At 50.6% G+C, this 22867-nt stretch overlaps 9 protein-coding genes across 9 annotated transcripts; 5 read left to right on the top strand and 4 right to left on the bottom strand.

Moving 5' to 3' along the window:
• The first annotated feature begins 156 nt into the window (after positions 1-156).
• On the top strand, positions 157-1664 carry ASPVEDRAFT_41762 (inositol phosphosphingolipid phospholipase). The gene has a single exon (XM_040812419.1). The coding sequence runs from the start codon at positions 216-218 to the stop codon at positions 1569-1571; it is 1356 nt and encodes a 451-aa protein (XP_040668031.1). The 5' UTR covers positions 157-215; the 3' UTR covers positions 1572-1664.
• ASPVEDRAFT_41763 (putative ubiquitin-protein ligase E3 component (UBR1)) lies at positions 1649-8873 on the bottom strand. The gene is made up of 3 exons (XM_040812420.1): positions 8779-8873; positions 2210-8705; positions 1649-2153 (listed from the first exon to the last, which is right to left on the bottom strand). The coding sequence occupies exons 2-3, from the start codon at positions 8443-8445 to the stop codon at positions 1886-1888; spliced, it is 6504 nt and encodes a 2167-aa protein (XP_040668032.1). The 5' UTR covers positions 8446-8705; positions 8779-8873; the 3' UTR covers positions 1649-1885.
• A 343-nt stretch (positions 8874-9216) lies between these two features.
• ASPVEDRAFT_150937 (cytochrome b-c1 complex subunit 9) lies at positions 9217-9740 on the bottom strand (the record flags this gene model as incomplete). Its single annotated transcript, XM_040808256.1, has 4 exons — positions 9217-9312; positions 9377-9425; positions 9489-9571; positions 9729-9740. 4 exons carry the CDS (start codon positions 9738-9740, stop codon positions 9247-9249), a joined length of 210 nt encoding a protein of 69 aa, XP_040668033.1. The 3' UTR covers positions 9217-9246.
• Positions 9741-10203: 463 nt separating this feature from the next.
• ASPVEDRAFT_117555 (putative RNA binding protein Pym) lies at positions 10204-10860 on the top strand (the record flags this gene model as incomplete). The annotated part of the gene is made up of 1 exon (XM_040805627.1): positions 10204-10860. A coding segment is annotated over one exon (657 nt), but the record flags the coding sequence as incomplete, so codon positions are not given.
• Positions 10861-11346: 486 nt separating this feature from the next.
• hem14 (oxygen-dependent protoporphyrinogen oxidase) lies at positions 11347-13272 on the bottom strand (the record flags this gene model as incomplete). Its single annotated transcript, XM_040806819.1, has 3 exons — positions 11347-12117; positions 12184-12867; positions 12943-13272. 3 exons carry the CDS (start codon positions 13270-13272, stop codon positions 11347-11349), a joined length of 1785 nt encoding a protein of 594 aa, XP_040668035.1.
• Positions 13273-13505: 233 nt separating this feature from the next.
• On the bottom strand, positions 13506-15575 carry ASPVEDRAFT_192856 (mRNA-binding protein NAB2). Its single transcript, XM_040809125.1, has 2 exons — positions 14958-15575; positions 13506-14897 (listed from the first exon to the last, which is right to left on the bottom strand). The coding sequence occupies exons 1-2, from the start codon at positions 15371-15373 to the stop codon at positions 13805-13807; spliced, it is 1509 nt and encodes a 502-aa protein (XP_040668036.1). The 5' UTR covers positions 15374-15575; the 3' UTR covers positions 13506-13804.
• A 1269-nt stretch (positions 15576-16844) lies between these two features.
• ASPVEDRAFT_83784 (uncharacterized protein) lies at positions 16845-18472 on the top strand (the record flags this gene model as incomplete). The annotated part of the gene is made up of 3 exons (XM_040817446.1): positions 16845-17088; positions 17145-18286; positions 18347-18472. The coding sequence occupies 3 exons, from the start codon at positions 16845-16847 to the stop codon at positions 18470-18472; spliced, it is 1512 nt and encodes a 503-aa protein (XP_040668037.1).
• Positions 18473-18762: 290 nt separating this feature from the next.
• Positions 18763-20193, top strand: ASPVEDRAFT_83785 (uncharacterized protein; the record flags this gene model as incomplete). Its single annotated transcript, XM_040817447.1, has 1 exon — positions 18763-20193. One exon carries the CDS (start codon positions 18763-18765, stop codon positions 20191-20193), a length of 1431 nt encoding a protein of 476 aa, XP_040668038.1.
• Positions 20194-20935: 742 nt separating this feature from the next.
• ASPVEDRAFT_28879 (cytochrome P450) lies at positions 20936-22649 on the top strand (the record flags this gene model as incomplete). Its single annotated transcript, XM_040810164.1, has 3 exons — positions 20936-21095; positions 21150-21714; positions 21764-22649. 3 exons carry the CDS (start codon positions 20936-20938, stop codon positions 22647-22649), a joined length of 1611 nt encoding a protein of 536 aa, XP_040668039.1.
• Positions 22650-22867: the final 218 nt, after the last annotated feature.

Genomic DNA, 22867 nt, shown 5'->3' on the forward strand with positions numbered 1-22867 from the left:
TTCACAGTATCCCCTCTATCTCGAATGCGATTAGGCTTTGTTGTTTGTTTGCTTGCAATGTGAGTTCATGAATCTGGAGGGAAAGATTCCGCGATGGAGACCCACAATGGAAGGCGGTGAGCAGAAGTCAATTATCTCATAGATCATGAGAGCTTCATGGACCAGGCCATGCTCCTCCACCTCGTCCTCTTTTGCAAGATCATGTACATTTCGGAATGGCAAGCCCAGAGTCAATTCGAATCCTGACCCTCAACTGTTGGGGTCTCAAGTACCTCGCCAAATACCGCAATGAGCGTCTCTCCGAGATAGGTCGGCAGCTCGCCGTCTCCGACCCGCCCCCCGACATTGTCGGCCTCCAAGAATGCTGGACACAGCAAGACTACGAATCGATCCGCTCTCAAATCTCGCACGCCCTCCCCTATGGTAAATTTTACTTTGGCGGAATCTGGGGCGCTGGCCTGGCCATCTTCTCAAAATGGCCCATCGAACAATCCTCCATGTGCGAGTACCCGCTCAACGGCCGCCCAACAGCCTTCTTCCGCGGCGACTGGTTTGTCGGAAAGGGCGTGGCCTGTGCCCGTATACGGTTTGGACAGGGGAGTCATGATGTCGCTGAAGTGTTCTGTACGCATCTACATGCGCCCTATGAACAGGAGCCCCACGACAGCTACCTCGCACATCGAACAGCACAGGCGTGGGAAATAGCCAAGCTGATGCGCGGCGCTGCGGAACGGGGCCATTTGGTCATCGGATTAGGAGATTTCAACATGCTCCCGTCGTCCTTTGCGCATAGACTTATCCGTGCGCATAGTCCAGTTGTTGATGCATGGCAGGTGATATACCCGGACTCTTCAGTAGGAGCGGCGAAGGATGCAGTCGAAAAGGCCCGCGGGAAGCCTGTTCCAGCGGCAGAGTTCAACCTGCATCATAATGGGGCCACCTGTGACGGGCCATATAATACCTGGCGCTGGTCAAAGAAGGACCAGAAGCGCCTTGACAAGGGCCATGATATACCTGTCAACAAAGACGGCGAGGACATCTATGGAAAGCGGCTTGATTATATATTTGTTGGCGACGAGGTGGGATGGTCCGTTAAGGATGTCAGTATTGGAATGACAGAGCGACATCCCACACTACGATGCTCGCTTAGTGACCACTTCGCGGTCGAAGCTGTCGTTACTCGTGACTCTACGTCGATGGATAAAGAACGAGGTAAAGATCTTGAAAAGTCAACCCGTCTAGCTCTCCCCGCGGAGACGTACACGCATATTCTCGACATAGTCCATGCCTACATGCGTCGAGAGCGCACCCAGCGACGTTGGCGCCTAATCCATTTCATTGCTTCGGTGCTGGTCACTATAGGATGTCTTGTAGGTGTCTGGTGGAACGGCGATCGCCCATACATACCGTTTATTCTCATGCTTGTGAGCACGCTTAGTTTCGGCGCAGGTTTGTTGGATGGATTAATTGGAGGGCTGTTTGTCTCGAGTGAGTTGAGGGCTCTCAAGGAGTTCGAGTGGGAAATTCGCAACACGAAGCGTTTAATTGAACAGGGGGAATTTCAGTCCTAGCGACTGAAAAATCGCCTAAAAGTGTATAATACTTTCTTACTTATTATCTATATTCAGATTGAGTAAATACACAATAATTCTGTATATCTCCAACGGTGTCTTTAGAGTAGGTATATCCATAAACTACTGAAATCGTGAAATCAACTTTTGCACGCAAGAGAACCACTATACTACTCAGGAAATAAAAAGGAAGACTGAAAAGAATAGATACAGCGAATAAATACAGCAAGCTGAAATCGTCATAGTCTATTTTCAATAACCCCATTCCTCGTTCATGCCCATATCATTTCATTAGTCGCTCTCGGTCAATCATATCAGATAGTCTCCCACCCCCCGTTATTAACATCAGATTCTAGTCGACGACTAATAGTCGCGGGAACATTATGCGCTAGCCAGACGTCACGAATAAGTCTGTCGTATCGCTTCTGGTTCAGCATGAGCGGCCTACTTCGTCGGAGACCTGGGTCGACTTCGCCATGGCGATCAAGGTATGGGGCAAAGTGCCACGAGCCGCTGTGGTTGTGCAAATAGAGAACGGTACATTTGCGGATGTTGATGAACAGGCCAATATTTTTGCCGCATCTGTGGTGAGTGATCAGCTGGCAGGAACAGTAAGTAGAGTCAAGGGTGTTGCTTACTTTAGAACATGCTGGTTACATCCGCCCAAACCGGTGCTATCCATGCAGCAAACAGCCTGCGAGCAGAAAATGTCTCCACAGAACAGGCAGATGCTTGGATCGGTGAGTTCCTTTTTCGAGTTTGGACAGCGACGTCGGTTGGCTAACTCGATGAGACTATCGAAATATTTCGGTAGCCCAACCAGTTCGAAAATAGCCGGGTGCGAAAGGCTAGGCCACAATTTGTGGTCTGCAATGCGAACGCCGGCGCGAGAGGCATTCCAGTGGAAGATCCAGCCCGAGACCATAGCATCGAATGGATCGCCACTTGCACGAGCGGTTTTTATCGATGCAAATATATCATCAAGAGAACGCATGCGTAGAGTTTTGGTTAGGCGGTCTAGCTCCGACGCGTCCATATCACCGTAGCCGGTACTGGGGAACTCAACTCCGTGTTGCACATGGAGCAAAATGGCTACCTTTCGCAAGAAAGTTAGAGCATAGCTCGAGATAAGACGTCGCAGAGCTATTATAACTCCAGGAGTGGCAGAGCCCTCTCCCTCCTTGACATAGCCGAGTTCAGCAGGGAACGAAGAGCCCTTTGCTCGCCCCACGGAGTTACTCTTGAGTTCTGCAACAACTGTGTTGAAAAACTGTCGAGTAACTTCAAATCGTTCATCTGAAAGCTCCATCTCCAAGAGGTAGTGTGCGTCACCGTTCTCGGCCAATTCTTCCTTTAGTCCCATCGGCCAGAGTATGTACGTCGCGGCAACCTTCACGATCTCAGCCACATAACACATTTGCACCAAGTGACGGACATCAAAGTCAAGGACTGGTAGAAGGGCGACCGAGCATTCAGCCAGAAAAACGAATGTGTCCTTCGCAAATAGCGGTTCGATTTGGTGAACATCATTTAGAAGAGATAAACCTTCGAAGAACGGGTGACCAACAAACAGCTGACACAGCTTTTGGCGGTGCATTTCACGGAATTCATCCAATGACCGGCTGGTATGGCCTGTTTTGCTGTACAAACCACCGACTGATGCATATGTTAATGCCGTCTCTGCCAGGACCCGGAGGTGAGTCAAGGTCAATTGGGGGATCTTGTCTAGAAGCGTCGAGCCCGGCTCAGACTCCACGCCACGCTGTGCAATCTCAACCGCAGCGATACTGAATCCGAAGGTCTGGAACAAAGAATCTGTATGTACTATGTCATCGCTGCTGGCAGTATCAGGCGGGTGACTGAAGGTTGAATGGATCTGATTCAGACGGAGGGTTTGCTTCAATCGTGAGTAAATCTGAAGAAGTTCAGACATGGGGCTGTCACTCGAGGAAGTCGGGACCTGCTGCGGGGAACTGAGAGAAGCAGACTCTTCGGTCGGTGGGAACAAGCCGGGCATAGGTAACCTAGCTTGTGGGATGAAAAGGGAGGTCGATGGAAGCGAAGAAGACTGTAGCTGACCCACCCTACCAGCAAGCGGAGGTACGAGAGTCCTGGAAAGGTAGTTCCGGAAAAGCCCCTGGTATGCCTGCTGTTGTAGTTCGCCATTCTCGGCAATAAGCGCGTAGTTCAGTTTATGCTCATGTGAAAGAACAGACTTGACTTCATGATCCACGAACTCATTAAATGGCAGTTTTGTCTCCAAGGGACCCGGATACAGCTCTTCCTTGCCCTTCCAGGTAATGGGGAGGAAAGCGTTCCCCAGGGCCTTGCAGAGAGGGCAAACGAACTCTTTGTGAGTCAGGCGCTCCGGGTGGTTTCGGGCGATTTGCTGTGTATGGCGCCGTTGGGTTGCTGTGAAGTAGACTTCGAAACATGTATAGTGCATGATATGCCCACAGCCCGTTGTTACAGGGCCGCGCACAGTGTTCTTCGGATTGAAGCCTTTGCTCAGCCCAATCTTCTCGCCGGTAACCTCTCCTCCCGAAGAGTCTAGTCGTCGTACTGTAATATGGTTTTCACCAGCAACACCAAATGGGCGAATATCTTCAGCCGATCTGTCAAGACTTGGTGGTGTCTTGAGCACCTCTCTAATCAGGTCCGCATCTTGAATATCGGTCTGTCTCATAATGTTGCTATCCTGAATAAGCGCAAACGTGCCGTATAGTCTCGAGTCATTTGTTTCTTCCTGACAGAGAATGCAAGTGCCGCTGGGGTACTTCCAAAGCTTGGCCTCCGGGACGGCCTCAGGCTCTGACTCCATGTCACTCAAGTCGGCATCACCCCAATCAATTTTGCCTTCATGGTTACTGAGGAAATTCTGCTGTTGCTGCTGGAATTGAGCCATCACCTTGGCCTGGCGTTCAAGAGCTTGCTTCTTCTTCAACTCCTTTTCACCCTCCGCATCAATGGCGGGTGAGTTTGTGTCGATTCGGTCGAATGGGAACATCAATGAAGCAGTGGCATGGTTGTAGGCGCGGGGTCTCTTCTGCCAGAGGCGCTTCAGGATGTGTCGAATCTTCGGGCCACATGCAGAAAACTCGTTCATGCTGGATATCTTCTCCAGAAGACCAACAATGGTCAGGTTGCCCATTTGTGTAGCCCTGGCCTTGGTTAATGCGTGAGAAACGAATGAATCCACGGAATCTTCATCGAGATTCTCTTCATCGGTATGGTCCTCGAGGATAGCCGAAAGGACCAAATGGAGAACAACCTGGAGGAAAGTTTCGACACGCGTGGGGGGAATTGCGGGCGTTCGATCCTTGGAAGACATCACATAATCCAGACACTGGTGTACAATTTGAGCAAATAGAGGTGTCCGAGTAAAGTGAGCCAGATCGGAGAAGGCACCGGAGGTCAGAGGCCGCAGCTTAGGTTCAAAAACAATATCAGAAGCGGGCTTTCCTGTTTGCTTGGCCTGCCATTCCCTGTAAATGCTCTCGGCCTCATCTCTCTGGTTCTTGGTATAATGCGCACTGTATGGGTCTATTAAACTGATGAATTCTGGTTTGAGCTCGAATGTACCAGAATCGTTCAAACCCTCAGGAGGCCGGAATCGTGCAATATTCTCTAGGACGTCCTGGAAATCATCCGAGTCTCGCACCTGGTCGCTCAGACGGGTGGATAGGTCAGAGAATGAGAGCGGCTTAAAGCATAAAACGTGGGCGATTTCGCGGCTCATATTCTGGTGGATTGAAGAATCACTGTCCCCGTCGGTGGTGAGCGAGTGTCGATCGGTCAAAAGAACAATCAACAAAAGGACAAACTCCTCAACAACATCAATAATCTTTGTATCTTCGTGACCGGTACGCGGGATATAGTTCCTAGTCATCCAATCCACGACTCCGAATCTATCTGCGATGGAAGCAAGGACTCTGCTGGGGTTGCATGTCACCAATGACGCCTGAAGCAAGAAAATGTCACGATAATAGCCAAGTTCACGACAAGAGACTCCGCGGTACTGTGACATTTGGTGACGCAAGCTGAGGCCATTACGCACCCACATGCCAGCTTTCATCTGCGCCAGCCAGGCACATACCCTGAGGGGATAGTCAAACATTGCAAGCAGTAAGTCTTCCGGTCCAAGCTCATTGTCAAGAATAAACTTATCGTTGGCGACTTCGGCGGCGCTGAAGAGAACCTCACGCAATAACTCACGGCTCATGCCACGAGCGCAATCCAGCAACCATGAGACAGTATAATGGAGGGCATGGTGGAAACTCATTGCACCCTTCTCCACAACGAAGTCCACCACACGATGGCGGGAGAACTTATCCGGCTGATCAACCTCAAAGTCAAACGGCTGGAGCGTCTTGAAACGAATATATTCCTTGATTTCAGCTTGTTCAAACCTCTTGCGTTCGCATCCAACAGAGTGGACTATAGTAGAGATGGTAGCTAGTGTGATCGCCCGCAACAAATTATGACCCTGGTCAATTTCGGGATTTCTGAACGCTTCGCGGAATGCGATACACAACCGGTTGATTTCGCGCATCAGAATCGATGCGCTGATCCATGCATCATTCTCGTACTCCACGTGCTCTCCTACAGCACGGATATTGGGGCAGATCCCCTGTGAGAGCTTGATCAAATCGAGGAATTGCAAAAGGTACTGTTCCTCGGTTCGCACCCGACTCTGCACATATTCAGACTGTAATAGGTAATGTAGATCGCAGAAGAAATGATAGAGACGCCGGTTGTTCACGGACCCCGCATCAAAGGACAAGGTTGCGTTGGGATTGACTTCGTACGGTTCGCCCACTTGCCTAGTGGTCAGGAAAGTATATAAAATAGCCATGACCTTGGTCAAGAAGTTGCCACGCAGGACAATCTCTTCTGTAATCGACGGGGTGGTAAGAAGCTGCAAGGTCAGGTTGATGATCGAATGGTCCGGTTCTCGATCTGCGATCAGATACAGCTGAGCAAGCGCGCTGTAGAGAGAAGACAGACGTAAGCCCATAACTCGCTTGAACTGTGGCACGTTCACCACAGTACTGAGATAAAGATCGCGAAGGTCAGTACGGGCCTTTTTCCACAATCTCAGATCGAACAAAATCATCCAATCAAGTCGTGTGCGCTGCCACAGGTCTTCATAAAGAGGCACATTTCCACCCGTTACAGGAGCGGACGGACGAACTTGCCAGTGGCTCGGTGTCTTTGCAGAGGGAGGACGTCGTACGCGAGAGGGAGTCCTAGGAATCGGCGTATGATACGAGCTTCCCTGGGTATCAGTGTCCTCATGGGTAGCTTGGGGTTCGCTACGCGGCGGCCCGCCAGATTGAGGGCCTTGTGGCGGATGATTTTCTGGTGCGACTGGCTCTTGTTGTTGCTCTTCTTCCTGTTGCTCCTGCTGCTCCTGCTGTTCAGCCCGCCGTTGGGCGAATGGCGACGCGAATCCAAGGATAGCTTGGGCCATTTGTAAAGCGTCATCTGTACCGCCCATTACCATATCGGCATCATCATCAACAATGTCTTCGCGCAGCCGAGTGATCTCGAGTTCCATTTCATCGTCGCCGTCATCAGCGTCTTCCTGTGGCCCAACAAGGGACTCAATAAATTCCTCGTCTTCGTCGCCGTCACCATCACCATCACCATTGGCTTCGTCGTCTCCATTCTCAATGTCGTCCTCATCATCCTCATCCGGAGGAATTACCTCGCCTTGTGGCGTCACGCGTACCATAACAGTGCGAATTCTCTCTACTTCCACTCTGGCATGATCGTCAATTCCTTGTCGGCCAATGGCGGCGTTGAAGGCACCGCTGCCGCGCTTCCATGAACCCAAAAGCTCCTCACAGACTGTCTGGCGCAGAATGTTGTTGTCATCTGAGATACTACATCCAGCAATATCGGCCAACCACTCCACAATAGTTCCGCACATCTGCTCACGGAACGTATCACGCGCGGAGCGGATTGTGGTTGTGACTTTGATCTGCTCGATGATTTTCGAAACCGCCAGCATCCGCTTTAGGTCCTTTCCGTACTTCACGACGCTTCGTCCCATATCGTTTGTCTCGTGGGCTTTCTCCCTTCCGTATATCGCTTTTTCCCGACAGGCTCGACTAACTTGTTCGGAAACGTCTCGGATCGTGTGTTTCTCGTCGTTCCAAAGGGCGAGGGCGAACTCTGGCTCTTCTTCTACTTCATCCCCCTCACCATACCATCCAGCGTGAAGGCGAGATGCCTCCTCATCCTGTCTAATACCTTCCTCTGTCTTCGGCAAACGCAGCTGTTCCGGGGAGCATGAAATGACATCACAGAAGTAGTCAAGCGCACGGGAAACAGTCATCTTAATATTATTCACCCAGTCTTCCGGAAGCTGAGTTCCTGCCCGCCCCTTGCCCTTATCCTCCCCTGTATCCGTATGGATCGCACAAAACATAGGGGTCCGCCAAGCCTCTTCATCACCACAATCACAACAACCAGAATTCCCCGGCGACAAGTACACTTGGTATTGATGCGTGCTGTGGTCGGATGCCTCAAAGCATCGGCTGCAAAGACAACAAGTCTCGTCTATCCCGCAAGTGGTACATCGATATGTTGCTTCCCCAGTACGAAAGATATGTCCGCAGCGTTTACCCCGCGCAGCTTCTGTGTATTCCGCACCTTCCACGGCACCCTGGGCTTCTGCCAGCTTCCATGAGCCATTTGAGAGTCCGTTCGGAAATAGCTGTGCCAGTCGTTCTTTATTGTGTCCGGTTAAGGAGTGAAAGAGCAGCTCTAGCAGGGCTTTCTCCGCTGCGGGCCCATAGCGGTAGTTGTGTTCGACGGGAAGTCGTAAAAGCCCTTGACCAAGGAGCTTTTCACATTCCGTAAGCATTATTTATCACCCTAGTCCTGAGACCACGACGATCATAAGTTTACTGGAGGGAATAGAGGGGTTGTGGATAGGACGGGGTGGGAGACTGATGTGGCGGTCGAGCAGAATGTATATCCCGCCTCTCGGAGAGGGGTTTGGTCTAACGGAATCAATCGGCGTAGGGCGTTCAAGAAGCGGATATGTACGACGACAGTAATTTTTTAAAAAGACGAGCAGACGCCGAGAGTTATAAGGGGGAGGAGGAAAGTTCTGAAGATTGACTGTTTGATGCTTAGTTATCGTTCAGTAAATCGATGTCACAGTGGGGAAGGGGAGAGCTGAGGGAAACCAACCCACCACTAGCAATGAATGTGCGTGCGTACTGGGGTATTGAAGGGACCAGTTACAGAAATTTATGTCCACCCGTAAGGGATCCCAAGCTTAATGGGGGATGAGAAGAAAGGAAAAAAAAAATCAAGCATTGAGTTCTATGTTCTCTGCGCTTCTGGAGCGGGATGACATACCGTTCCTTTGCCAGAGCGGCCGGGCTTGGCGTTATCACACCACAGCAGAAGCTCCCCAAGGAACTCCGCGACGGGGGCAATAACGGCGTGCTCGGGTATTTGAATTGCTGAAGGTGTGACAGAAGCTTTACAGAAAGCATGTTCAATGTCAAGTTACAAAATTCGAAATTCTATTTGATACAGACACACTGAGCTATAGCACATCCATCCCCATGTAATCGGTGTATAAAAATCAGGCTTGACAATCCCCTGGATATCGTGGCATTTTCAATCGGTGTTCAACTTCTGGGGCCCATATTTACTCATCGTCATCCTCCTCCTCGGCAGCGCCGAGGTATTGGTGCTTGATGTCCTTCCATTGACGCTAGAGGTGAAGCAGAAATGTCAGCATTGGCCAGTCCGACAAGGGTGCATATATTGTCACGTACGCCGCGGTTCCAGGTATCCCACAGCCTGTTGGTGGAGGTGTCGAAAGCACTGTTTCGCGAAAATAGTTAGAACGTCGAAGGCGTAAAGGTTGCTTAGGATTATGACACGCACACTTCGAATGCGAAAGCACCGGCGAAGATGGAAGTCAGGTAGACAGCATTCCGGCGGATCAGAGTCCTATATGTCGTTGAAAACTCGACTGTTAGTAAAGCCAGCAAGACAGCGACCAACATCATCCGCCGAGGACGGGGAAAGGGGAGACATGCTGGTAGATAGAAGCAGCGAACTAGAACAGCGACCCTGCGGTTAGCCATTGAACCCGGATGTATGTAATTTCGTGAAAGAACTTACTGCGCCGGCCATTGTGACGGATACAAGCAGCGAGAGATAAAGAGAGAGGATGCGGGGACGCAAAGAGACTCAGATGCTCACGACGGAACGGGCGACGGGGAGGTTGTCGGATTTGAGGTTTGAACGAAAAGCAGCGGGAATCGCCGACTCGCTGATTGGCCAGTCGGGTCATAATGTTATGCATGCATAATTACATAATTTCGGTCATGAATGCGGCATTATTACACTACGTCTTTTGGTGGGATGACATCCCGGTGAATAATAACACTTTTGACTGCTGGAGTCAACTCCTGCTGGTCGGCCACAGACGACCGCGACCTTGGCCTATTTTTTGGACTATTCAGAACCGTTAGGATAGTCTGTCCGCCCGTTTACACCACGATCCCACGATCCCATTGAAACCCCACTCGACTTTTTTCCTTTCAAGCATCGCCGAATTCCCCCGATCCCTTACAGACGCTCCTTAAAACGAACAATGGCGTCGCCTAACACATCAAACTCTGTCACTAAGTCCGGAATCACAACCGACTCAGTCACCGGAGAACGCTACATCCCATCCTCGGTCAGAGCCGATGGTTCGAAGCGCAAGGAGATCAAGGTCCGGCCCGGGTACCGTCCCCCGGAGGATGTGGAATTGTACAAAAACAGAGCTGCAGAGGCCTGGAAGAATCGCGGGAAATCGGGTGTACCAGGAGCCGTGCCCGGAGCTGAGAGCTTGAAGGACAATGACGCTACAAAACCCGCCAGCGCTGCCAGCAACAAGAATGCCAAGCGACGAGAAGCGAAGAAGAAGGCGAAGGCTACGCAGGATGATACAGATACTCCGAATGGCAGGGATATTTCTCAGATCGAGAACTGGCGTGCGGCTCCATCTGGGGGTGATGCAAAACAACTAGATGGCTCGGAGGCCTCCGCAACTCCTGTCGACCCCGAAGTAGAGCAGGAGAAAAAGGCTCGCAATTTGAAGAAGAAGCTCAAGCAGGCTCGTGACCTAAAAGACAAGAAAAACAAGGGTGAGGCCTTGCTACCGGAACAGGTAGAGAAGGTGATCAAAATCCAGGAGCTGATTCGCCAACTCGATTCGCTTGGGTTTGATTCCAACGGAGAAAAGAAAGATGGTGAAGAGGAGAAACCAGAGAAGTAGGAATTTTCTTCGGCATTCGGCGACGTTTTCTACGCGGAACCATATTCATCCCACACCATGGCAACTTTCGTCTCATGGTCACGGCAAATCGCGAAGCCCGCAGTCGGCAGTTATATCGATGTCTGTGCGACCAACTATAACACGAGACTCAGCGGCTACCGCAGAGCAGCCACCATTGTCTACTCCAGCTTCATCTACGTGGCTCATATGTACTATGGTTTGAGCCAGTACCCCCCGAGATCACGAAGCACACCAGTTCCCCAGAGCTCTTGCCGACAGAGGCTCTATTTCACAAGAAGGATAATCTATGGCGTAAAATCAAATGAAAGCTGAGTTGACATAAGAGTGATGAAGACGACGGACTGGGGTATATTTGAGCTTGCTATCTTTCTAAACTACGTGCTCCAATAATAATGTTCTCTAATACAAATACTATCCTGAAGCATTAGGCCGTCGACTACAACGAACCAAAGCTCATTTTGTCACATTTTCCAAAGCGACCACACGATCGTGAGCAGTAATAATGCCGCCCTCCTGTTCCCAGTGCATTGGCGCAGGTACAGGGCGCGTTTCGTCAGGGTTAAAAGGCCTGACGCCGTATGCTGCAGCGAGATAAGCCTGACGGACGCTGTCCACTACGCCAGTGCCGCCCATTGTATACCAAGCCCCAGCAAGAGTGACGCGCTGGTCGAATTCATCCTTGATCGCACGTGAAAGGTACTTGATACGCTCGACATGTCCAACGGTGGGCTGTGGAATGGCCTCGCGCTGCAATCGAGAGCGGGCCACAGTAGGAGAGTTTGTAATGCCGAGGTGTCGTTCGAGCAAGGATTGAGCCATCGCAACCGCGGTGTCGTGGTCGGGGTAATCCGACTCCTTCCAGCCATCCCAATAATGGCCGCCCATCATGATCGTAAGTTTTGTGCCAGGAGCTGTATCCTGGCCCACGCTAGATTCCGACGCGAAGATCACGCCTAGCGCTCTCTCGGGGTTCTGAGCATAAGGTATCGTCTTGGGAATCAAGTATCCGAAGCCTCTGACAGGCAACAGATCGGGATCCGGGTAGTAAAGGTTGACGACCATAGTAGTCACTGCGTAGTTGTGCGCTTTCAGCGCATCGATTGTGCGAGTAGGTTTCTTTGCGTTCTTGTCTCGACCATTGTATTGGAGTTGTGTCGCAAGGCTAGGTGCTGAGTTGGTGGCAATGAGACGGTCATGCCAGTGTGATTTACCATCACAATCAACCTATAGATACAATCAGGCTGGATACACAGAAATGCTTGGTCCAGACAAGCTTCTATTTTGACATACCGTGAGCCTGGGGTTCTGGGGACTCTGGCGAATACTTGTCACGTTCGCATTTGTCAAAACTTGCACTTTATTGGATCGTTTCAGGGCCGTGACTAGAGTGTCTGCGAGTTGGCCAACACCATGTCTCAAAGTTAAGGTACTGCCGCTTCGCGCAAGATCTTCCAGGCTGCTTATGTATCCTAGCGGCTTTTTCTTGCCTATTATAAGCGCAGATATTGCGTCGTCTGTGGCGACAAACTTTCTGCCAGCCCTCATGTTTTCAATGGCCGCAACGAGCACACTCTTCCCCTTTTTCTCATGAAGCCGAATCGAACCAAAGAGCGCTTCCGCACTTAGTTTGTCGATATCGCCAGCCAATATACCATGGTACATGCTAGAAACCAGATTGTCCGCTACTTCCGGACTCCACCGGCGCGATATGAAATCTTTAACTGACTCGTCTTCAGGCATGTCTGTGAAAGGTTCTTTAAAGGGCTCGGCAATGAAGCTCCACAGCAAAGTCTCAAAGAGGGGTTCCCGCAATAGAGTTGACAATAGTGATGTAATCTGAGTTATTGGACTGGCACCTTTCTGAGGCGCTGGTACGCGAACAAGGTGATCGGGATAGTAGATATAGCGGTTTCGGGCTGCGGGCGCCGCCTTCGACGTAACGAGCATATCATCTTCTAAGTCTAAGTCGGCTAACTATGGGAATCATTCGACATCAGCGCTGTAATTGAATCGTTTAAAGAGTACCCCGCGGGAGGGGGGTGGCCATACCAAATCCAAGAGTGGAAGTGAGGAAGGGCTGAGTCGTAATGTGCGGGGGCCATACTCGAAGACAACCTGACCCCCATCGACGTTGATTGTTTCGGATTGGAGCCAGCCGCCCACACGGGGCGCCTTCTCGTAGAGCGTAATCTTGGAGCATAATGGGTCTTGAGAAAGTCGATACGCTGCTGTCAGACCGGTGATTCCACCACCTATGACCGCGGCGTCGAACATGCGAGCGCGATCATGCAACGAACGTCGTGGACCATTGCGGAAGAACAACGCCAATGGTGCTCCGGTGTCTTTTAATGCACGACGAGAGGCATATGGAAGACGCATCTCAGCAAAAATAACGAGCTCGAGTCATTGAGAGCTTTTCAAAAGTTGGCGGTTGGGTTAACGCAGTGAGATTCAGAGGTCACGCAACTCCGATTCTCCAGACTCCGCAGATGCTCCGAGATGATGTAATGTTACCGTTATTATACACTAAATTACAAAACTCCAGCTTCCAAATAGCCTACGGTGTATGCTGCGATAAAATGGGCCATAGCAATATACTACCCAAGCAGCAGCCCTGCTGTACCTAGGATAATTGGTCTCAGTTGTCTACGGAAAGACAGTGGTCGTAGTAGTATCATGCGACGAAGAGCAACGTCTTCGGCTCCACTTGAAATTTTGATCCAGACTCTATTTACAGGCATATCATCTCACTCAACCATTCCCAGTGATATCAGTTATTAAAAAAAGAAACTACTGCTAACGCCTAGCCCATCACCCGACCATCACCCTCGACTCGAAATATAGGAGCAGATAATACACGTTAAATGGCACGAAGAAGAACTGTTCGTGAAGTATCGAATTTTGAAACAAATCATGAGGTCGTGATCTCCTGTGAAGAGCCGTCCGCAGTAGATTCAGGCTTGATCAGCTCCTCGGGAGACCCCTCATCATTGACAAACTTCCGCTCGCTGACACGTGCTTTGCCCTGCGCGGAGTCTGCGGTCCAGACTTTATCGGAAAACGAACCTCGTTGACCTTCAGCGTGCTTGTAAGGACAAGTAGGATTGAGACAAGGGTTAAATTTGCAGGCAGTCTCGATGTGTGTGAATTTGCAGTCGGTGGCCGTGCAATTGGCACCGTTGCGGCAAAGCGGCATAGAGGGGTGTTTGAAGTGGCAGTGGGGGTTCGTGCAATTAGGGAAGAATCGACAAAGCTCTTCGGCCTGATGAGCCGATTTCACAGCTGGTGAGGGATGCCGTCCAGTACATTTCCGATTTTTGCATGCCGCACCATAGGAGCATGGGTCCGAAACGTCGATCGGAGTACCTTCGGGGGCTGCGGGGGATTGATGCGCAAAGGGGCAATCTTTCCGCGTACACCGAAGGTTGAAGTGACAAACATTGTCAGTGTTGTTTTCATCCTGGCCACCATTTTGCGTTTGCTGGTCGGGACTTGTGTCCATATCAGTGTCAATGTTTTTCGAGTCCGCTCGGTTTCCGAAGCCTCCTTGTTGACGGGGACCCCTAGGGCGTTCGACTCGGTCAGACAACGAGCGTTGGCCGCCAGTTTGCTGGAAGGCTGGGTTGATTGCTGGAGGGACAAAGCCTGGCATCAATTGCGACATCATCCTGGCTTGCTCTTCAAGGAGCGACATTAGGTGCATCTGGTCGTTCGGGTTCATGTTCATCAGATTACCCGCACCACCGGCCATTGGATTGTTGCTCATGCCCATGCCGCCCATTTGTCGTCCACCAAACGCTCGTCCGTTACCGTTCTGGTTGAAACGTCCTCCCCTCATCCCGCCACGACCGTGAGTGTTTATTCGGCCGCCGCCAGACTGGTCGCGAATGCGATGCAAACCAGAATCCCCGCGCTCCAGACTTCTGTTGATTTGGTTCAGCATCCTACCCCTTCCACCTCGGCTGCCTTGGCGACCGTCGCGCATGGATTTTGGTCCGGTCGGTCTGTTATAATATCCGTCAGTCCCAGGCGCATATACATGACACTCGAAAGGTGATACATACATTCCATCTCCCGTTACGTCGCCCATGTTCATATCAGAGGACTGAATGCCATTTTCAGGCCCTTGCGCCAGAGGGGTTGAGGTCTCTTGATCATTAAAGGAGGGAATTGCTTGAGGGTTCTCATTTGACGTCGTCGCGGTCTGGCCATTGATTTGTTGGTTGAGGGTCTCGACCTGCTCAAAGAGCCACCTTGAGAAGTCCAGCGCCTGTGTGTCTCCCTCGCCGAGTCCGAGAAGATCGTTGGAAAGTTCACTTGCAATTTGATCCTGGGTTTTGCCGTTGACGAGCATCAAGATGACATACTCCGTCAAGGCCAAATCACTGCTATCAGAGCTCCACCCCATCTCAACCAGTTTTGGCTGAATAGCATTGCTCAGAGCCTCCGCTAAAGGAGAGCCAACCGCAACAGTAGCCATGGTGATTTGCGCCGGCGCGGAGATCGGGGAAATGCAATAATAAGAGGCAAAAAAAAAGGTCTTGAGAAGATAGGGGGCAAAGTCCTGCGTTGCCTATGTGTTGAATTGCAGGAATAGGACCCGACAGCCGATATAAATGAGCAGATTCACAAAGAGCCTGCAAGGGTGGAAGGTGATAAAGAATTGTTGTCTGTCGTGTCAAAGCCCGAATTTGGGGATGATGAAAGATGCGCCAAGAATCCTCACCAGCTGCATTCGGCACGTGATCCAACCTCGGTGGCGTTAAAATGCTGGAATTTTAGGCTCCTGATTACTAAGGTATGCACTTGCACGCCTTTCATCCAATGTTTCCAATCCTCCCACCCATTCATTGTCCACTGGAGGCCCAAATCATGTTGTTGCAGTCTTTAATAAAGCGCTGTTTCTAAACCATGGCTTTGCCAAAATAATAATCTGGGAGGCTCCAAAATAACTTATGCTAAAAATATTTCCATTAGCTGTTTAAAACATCAGGAGAAGGGATATATATTCGTTGTTAATTACCCAGTTCTCAGCATGGTCATAAACCCTTTGAATTGAATTTAACCACAAAGCTTTCCGCTAACTATCCATTGTATTGGAGTGCATATGTTTCATCTAAATATGGCCGTCTTTAGGAAATAATTGGAAGATCATTTCTCGGTTCTATCGACATCATCGTGACTCGTTTCTATATATTAGAGAATACCAAGGCCTAGGGTCCGTAAACAACCTCCAGGGGCAGAGACAACAAGTTCACACCAACCAACTAATTGTATACACCTGTATACACTTGTATACACAAAAATTTGGGCAAAAGTCTGGTGCCTGTTATGTAGGTAATACCTATCACGGACGTATTCGGGAAGGTCCAGAACCTCCAGCCCCGTCATAGCTTTGTCGTCCGTAGATCGATTATCCGCCAGACTCTCATCACCTTTTGGTCTGAAAGGACAGTTAGACAGAGCTGCTATAACGAGGGCCACATAAGTCATTGTTGCATCCTAGAAAACACCGCCGAAAAGTTACACCGTAAGTCCGAAAGAGGTGCATCGACCAACATATTTGGCCTGCATTGCGAATTTATGGAGAGGCTGGTGAAATGTTTTCCATCTTAATTTATTCTTTTGCAATATATCTCTCCGGCATCCCCCGAAGAGGTCGTTTATCTAGCATTACAAGCACCCTCCGGTCGCCTATTCATATTCATATCGGTATTGTTTGTTATTGTTACCGCCAAGCAAAGGGACTCCCGAGCCAAGTTGTCACGCGAACTGCCCGATCGGAGTCGCTGGAGTCATCCGGTCCGCTGGTTGAGCTTCTGCTTAAGCTCCATCCAATAACCTCGTCTCTCGTCTTCACTGCCCCTGAATCCTTGAGATCCATCCATAACATCTTCATTCTTATCCAGTATCTTTATTGTCAATATTGTTAGACCGTGGTAGTCATTCCGATGAGGTCAGTGGCAGTCTCTCTGGGGCTGATCGGCGGCATTTCCGCCCTGGGGATTCCCCTCCCCGAGACTCTCGAACAACAGACCCTCGCCGGTGATGTACAGAAAGAGCTGGTGAGCTCCTCCGGGTTACAAGACCAAATCGACGTCAGCAACCTCCTCGATCGGGCCAAAAGTTTGTATAGCATCGCAGAGCGCGGAATAGACGAATACAACCACCCGACTCGCGTTATCGGTAGCCAGGGTACGTCTGAACATTAGAGTTTTGTCAGTTATAAGCACTCATATATTAGTATTCAGGACATCTGGGAACGTTGGATTATATATACTCGACAATAGTTGGGCTGGGCGACTACTACGATGTTGCAAACCAGTCTTTTCCCGCTGTCTCGGGCAACATTTTCGAGTCTCGTCTCGTTATCGGGCATGAAGTGCCAGCGTCTGCTCGCCCTATGGGGTTGACTCCACCAACAAAGAACAAAGAGCCCGTCTACGGCGCACTGAAACTTGTCTCTAACCAAGGATGTGAGGAAGCCGACTATCCCTCGGACCTTTCTGGTGCAATCGCCTTGATTAAACGCGGTACTTGCCCTTTTGGCACCAAATCAGAATTAGCCGGGAAGGCCGGGGCTATCGCCGCAGTAGTTTATAATAACGAGCAAGGGGAGGTGAGCGGAACACTGGGGACTCCGTCGCCAAACCACGTTGCTACCTTTGGTATATCCGATACCGACGCCGCGCCCTTCGTCCAGCAGCTGAAGGAGGGAAAGAGGGTTGATTCGATTGCTTATATTGATGCGACAGTCGACACGATTGAGACCACCAACATCATTGCGCAGACGAAAGGAGGCGACCCCCAGAATTGTGTAATGCTTGGAGGTCATAGTGACAGTGTCGCGGAAGGACCTGGTATCAATGACGACGGTTCTGGCACTCTGACCCTTTTGGAGATTGCCACTCAACTTACCAAATATAGCGTAAACAACTGCGTACGCTTCGCGTGGTGGGCGGCTGAGGAAGAGGGCCTGCTGGGTTCAGACTATTATGTATCTGTTCTCAGCGAGGAGGAAAACTTGAAGATCCGCCTCTTCATGGATTACGATATGCTGGCGTCCCCCAACTTCGCATATCAAGTTTACAATGCCACCAATGCCGTTAACCCTGCGGGTTCCGAGGAGCTGCGTGATCTTTATACCGATTTCTACACCTCCCACGGACTTAACTTCACCTACATTCCGTTCGATGGAAGGAGTGATTACGATGGCTTCATTCGGAACGGTATTCCTGGCGGTGGTATTGCGACGGGCGCAGAGGGAGTGAAGACCAAGGAAGAACAGGCGATGTTTGGGGGCATCGCAGGCGATTGGTACGACCCCTGCTATCACCAACTGTGCGATGACCTCGGAAATGTCAACGCCACTGCTTGGGAGATCAACAGCAAGGTATGTTTTGATTATCTTGATATTACATGTCACACAAACTAACACATTTCGGCCTCACAGCTGGTTGCCCACACTGTTGCCACGTATGCAGTCTCGTTTGATGGATTCCCGAAACGGACGGGTACCAGCAGCAACTCGATGGAAGTCGAGAAGCGTAAATATCATGGCCCTAAGCTCCTCATGTAAAAGCTAGTCAGGCGGGGTATCAAACAGATAGATATTATTAGAAACCTCAAATCTCTCTCGATTGCCTCTCGGATTCCTTTTTTCTCTTTCTTATTCTCTCCTGCGGCGGCAGGAATCTCACGCGTAGTTTCCCCCTTCACTGAGGCTGCTTTCACACGCAAGCACGCTTAGTCGCTCTCCCACCCACGACCTTCTCATCCCAGCCAGGAATATTTCTGAGAACAGCACATTATACAAGTCGCAACAAGCCATAATTTGAAGAATCATTACTGGTATTACATTGCCTTGATATGGATTCCTCCAAGCACTCTGTTCCAGCACGCCCATTTAAGTTGACTTTCAAATGCACACAGTGCCGGTCGAAAACTTTCAACTCCGCCGAAGCATTGGCCGCTCACCAGGCTGCATTGGGCCATGACCAGGAAGGCTATGAACGTCGCGAAAAGTTGAATAGCCGGAACCTGACAATTGTAAACCGATACTATACGGCCTCGAAAAATAGCACCAACGGAGACAAACATCTTGGCCACAGATCTGCACGAGATAGAGATGCTGGCATTCGACTGGACCTTGCTACTCATAAGCGAAATTTTACGGTCCTTTCAGAGGAGGAACATGGTAATCTTCACGGTAAACTCTTAGCAGCATGCCACTTATCTGCACGCCTTAAGACACAGGGATACAGACTCACAGTTGAACCCCCTGAAAGAAAGCCTCGTAAAGAGAGGCCGACAAAAGAGAAGTCGCCTGAGGATAAGGTGAATAAGAACTCTGAAGTGAAGCAACTCGATGCGACGTCGCCCCAAAACAAGCCACCCGACAAAACGACCTTGATGAGCTCGTCCAAACCCCCCAAAGACAAACCTCGAGAGCCCATCCGTTTCTTTCACACGCCACAGTCAGTCCCTGGATCATCCCAGACAAGAAAAGCAATAGCTCTCGACTGCGAGATGGTTGAGGTAATGGGTGGTCAGGATGAGGTAGCCTTCTTTAGTGCCGTTGACTTCTTCACGGGAGAGGTGCTTATCCATAAGTACGTCCAACCTACGAAAAGAGTTGTCCACTGGCGAACACGGGTGAGTGGAATTACACCGATGGCCATGAATGAGGCAACACGAGCTGGCCAGGCGTTGTCTGGATGGAAATCAGCTCAACAAGCGCTTTGGAAGTACGCCGACACAAACACCGTCCTTATTGGACACAGCCTCAACAACGACCTCAGAGTTCTTCGAATAATTCACCCAAGAATTGTGGACTCTGCAATCTTATCGAGTGAAGCGGTTTTCAACCTGGCCCCCGATGTGTCACTCAGACGGATCTGGGCGCTGAAGTTGATCACGAAGGAGTTCCTTAATCGAGCCACTCAGACCGGAGGTAGAAGAGGGCACGATTGTCTTGAGGATGCCTATAGCGCCCGAGATGTCGTTATCTGGTGCCTAAGGAACCCTGGTAAGTTGACGGTTTGGGCACAGAACGCCAGAGCCGAGCATGAGGCCAAGATGGAGCAGTTGCGCAAGGAGCGTGAAGCTCGGGCCCAGGAGGAGAAAGAGAAGAAGGAGAAAGAGAAATCAGAGAAGGAGGCAAAAGAGAGAATGAAGGAGTCGGAGATGCTCGAGCAAACTGGGGATGCGAACTCGAGTGCAAAGGTTGTGCCACCGGAGAGCTGTCAATTGCTGGATAACCTTGAATTACCAGCCGAACCAAGTTGCCTTGCCTCATAGAGGCGCCAGATGGTTCACCTGGCCGGGAGTATTCCCATGATAGGGCTCTCTAAACTAGCCAGCACGGAGCCAGATTTATTCTCAATCAATGGATTTTCGTGAGGCGTTCGTTACCAAATAGGCAATATCAGTTTCTTATGCATAAACCCGCATAAAGTTTATGCCCGGCATATACTCATGTCAATGAGAACCCAAGCGCAAGGACCAATCAGATTGAAAGTATTGATCGGCTGATGTTGATCTTTGTGAGACAAGAAGACAGCCAGAGAGGGCCTGCACGAGATCTTTGTGCGACTTCATCAACACTCTTTCCCGAAACTCCGACCGTCCTCAATATTTTACCTCGCAACACTGGCCAGAGAACCTTTCCCTCGATCATCTCGCTCTTGGTTGCAACAAAATGATACCACTGATATCATTATTACCTCGGAGCCGGTCGCCGAGCGCCCTCCATGCCGCTAAGACAACGCGGGGTTCGCAAGAACTCCCAAATAGGGTATGGAGCTGCCTATCCTCAACATGTGCCAAACGAATTATTTTGCAATTGTGCCAGCGCTGAATGGCCGGTTTCTCAGATTGTCTTTGCCGTCAGCGCATATGACTCAGTGATCTGATAGCATGTTTTTTTTCGTGTGGATGAATTTCCCCTGTTCCCCGCAATCCTGGAGGCATTGAAGAAGAGTGGAATCCGCCCTCCCGTCTGAAGCTGAACACCGGTTCATTCAGTTTTGACAACCCAACCATGATCGAGGAGCTCGTCAACGACCTGACGCCAGGACAGGCGGTCCTGTACTTCATCGGTGCCTTCTTCTTCGTCTGTCTGGCGCGGAAGATCCAGGTGCAATGGCAACTTTCGCGACTGGGTGCCAGGGCTCCCAAAGTCCAATTCAAGCTTCCATATGGTGTGTTGAGCCTCTCCAAATCCTTGAGAGAGGTGCGCTAACAAAATCCATCAGCTATGGACTTCATCCACAAGTCCATGCAGGCCAACAAGTCTGACCGAGACCTCGAGTTCTGGATGTCCGCGATGAAAAACGCCAAGGGTGCACCTTTGGTGGAAGATAAGAAAACGGCGGAGTTGGATGCTGGAGTATCGACTCGTATTATACTCACTCGAGACCCGGAAAACATCAAGGCCTTGCTCACTGGGCAGTTTTCTGATTATGGCAAGGGCGAATCGTTCCACCGCGATTGGCGTGAGTTCCTTGGGGATAGCATCTTCGTGACCGATGGCGAGCAGTGGTCTGCCTCGCGACACCTTATCCGACCCATGTTTGTGCGAGATCGTCTTGTGGACACAGAGATCTTTGAAAAGCATGTTCAGCATCTCATTCCCTTGTTGGCTGGAGACAATGGGTCTAAGGTTGTCGATGTCACGTCTCTCTTCTTCCGTTACACACTGGACGCTGCCACCGACTACCTCCTTGGGAATGGAACCGACAGCTTGCAGAACCCAGAGGCAGAGTTTGCTGAGGCTTTCCGCTACGTGCAGCGCCGCCAGGCACTGTACTTCCGACTAGGGTATGTTTACTTCAGCCAGCGTGTTACGGGGGTGATACTAATTACTTAGTGTTTTCAAATTCATTCTCTCGCGCAAGGAATTCCGACGCCAACTGAAAGTGATGGACGATTTCATCAAACCATACATTGACCGTGTCCTCGCCATGTCCCCCGCCGAATTGGACCAGAAGCTCTCCAAGAACGACACCTTCCTCCATGCGCTCGCCCGTTTCACCCGAGACCGCCGCGTCCTCCGCGATCAGCTCGTCGCCATCCTCTTGGCCGGCCGCGACACAACAGCCGCAACCCTCTCCTTCTGCCTCTTTGAACTAGCCCGCAACCCCAAGGTGGTCGCCAAACTCCGCGAGGAGATCGCCCCACGCCTAGGCCTCGGCGCCGACGCGCGCAAACCCTCCTACGCAGACCTCAAGGAAATGAAATATCTCAACGCTGTCCTCCACGAGGCCATGCGCCTCTACCCCGTCGTCCCTTTCAACGTGCGCTTCTCGCTCAAGGATACGACCCTCCCACGCGGCGGCGGCCCCGACGGAATGTCCCCCGTCGCCGTCAAGGCCGGATCCCGAGTCATCTACTCCACGATGATCATGCAACGAAGCCCAGACAACTACGGCTCCCCAGGCTCGCCCAACTACTTCGATCCTGCGAAATGGATCCCCGAGCGCTGGTTGTCCGGATGGCAGCCTAAGCCGTGGCACTTTATCCCGTTCAACGGCGGCCCACGCATTTGCATTGGGCAGCAGTTTGCGACTATTGAAATGGGATACACGGTTGTGAGGATTCTCCAGGCTTTTGAGCGGATCCAGGCGGTTCCCGAGATGGGGAAGAGCGTTGTTGAGGATCCGAAATTGAGGTTTGAGGTTACCCTTACGCCGGCGACGGAGTTGAATTGTGTTTTTGAGAGGGAGGGTGAGGGCAATGAGAAAGCGGCTGCTTAGTAGTACGGTAAATATATACTTATGTTGCTTCGCTGTTAGGGCGTTATTTGATTGTCGGTTGGCTGAGGTTAGGTAGGTATATATTACGAGATTTCTTACTCCTGTACCTAAACTGGATGACTGAATGCGTTTATGATATATAATATCCTTACTCAACCCAAAAATGACCGTTATATTCGTAAATTCGTACAGCCTAGCCAGAGTACAACCAAGGATTG

Source organism: Aspergillus versicolor (genome assembly GCF_001890125.1).
Source record: "Aspergillus versicolor CBS 583.65 unplaced genomic scaffold ASPVEscaffold_5, whole genome shotgun sequence".
In the NCBI taxonomy this organism is placed as follows: Eukaryota; Fungi; Ascomycota; class Eurotiomycetes; order Eurotiales; family Aspergillaceae; genus Aspergillus; species Aspergillus versicolor.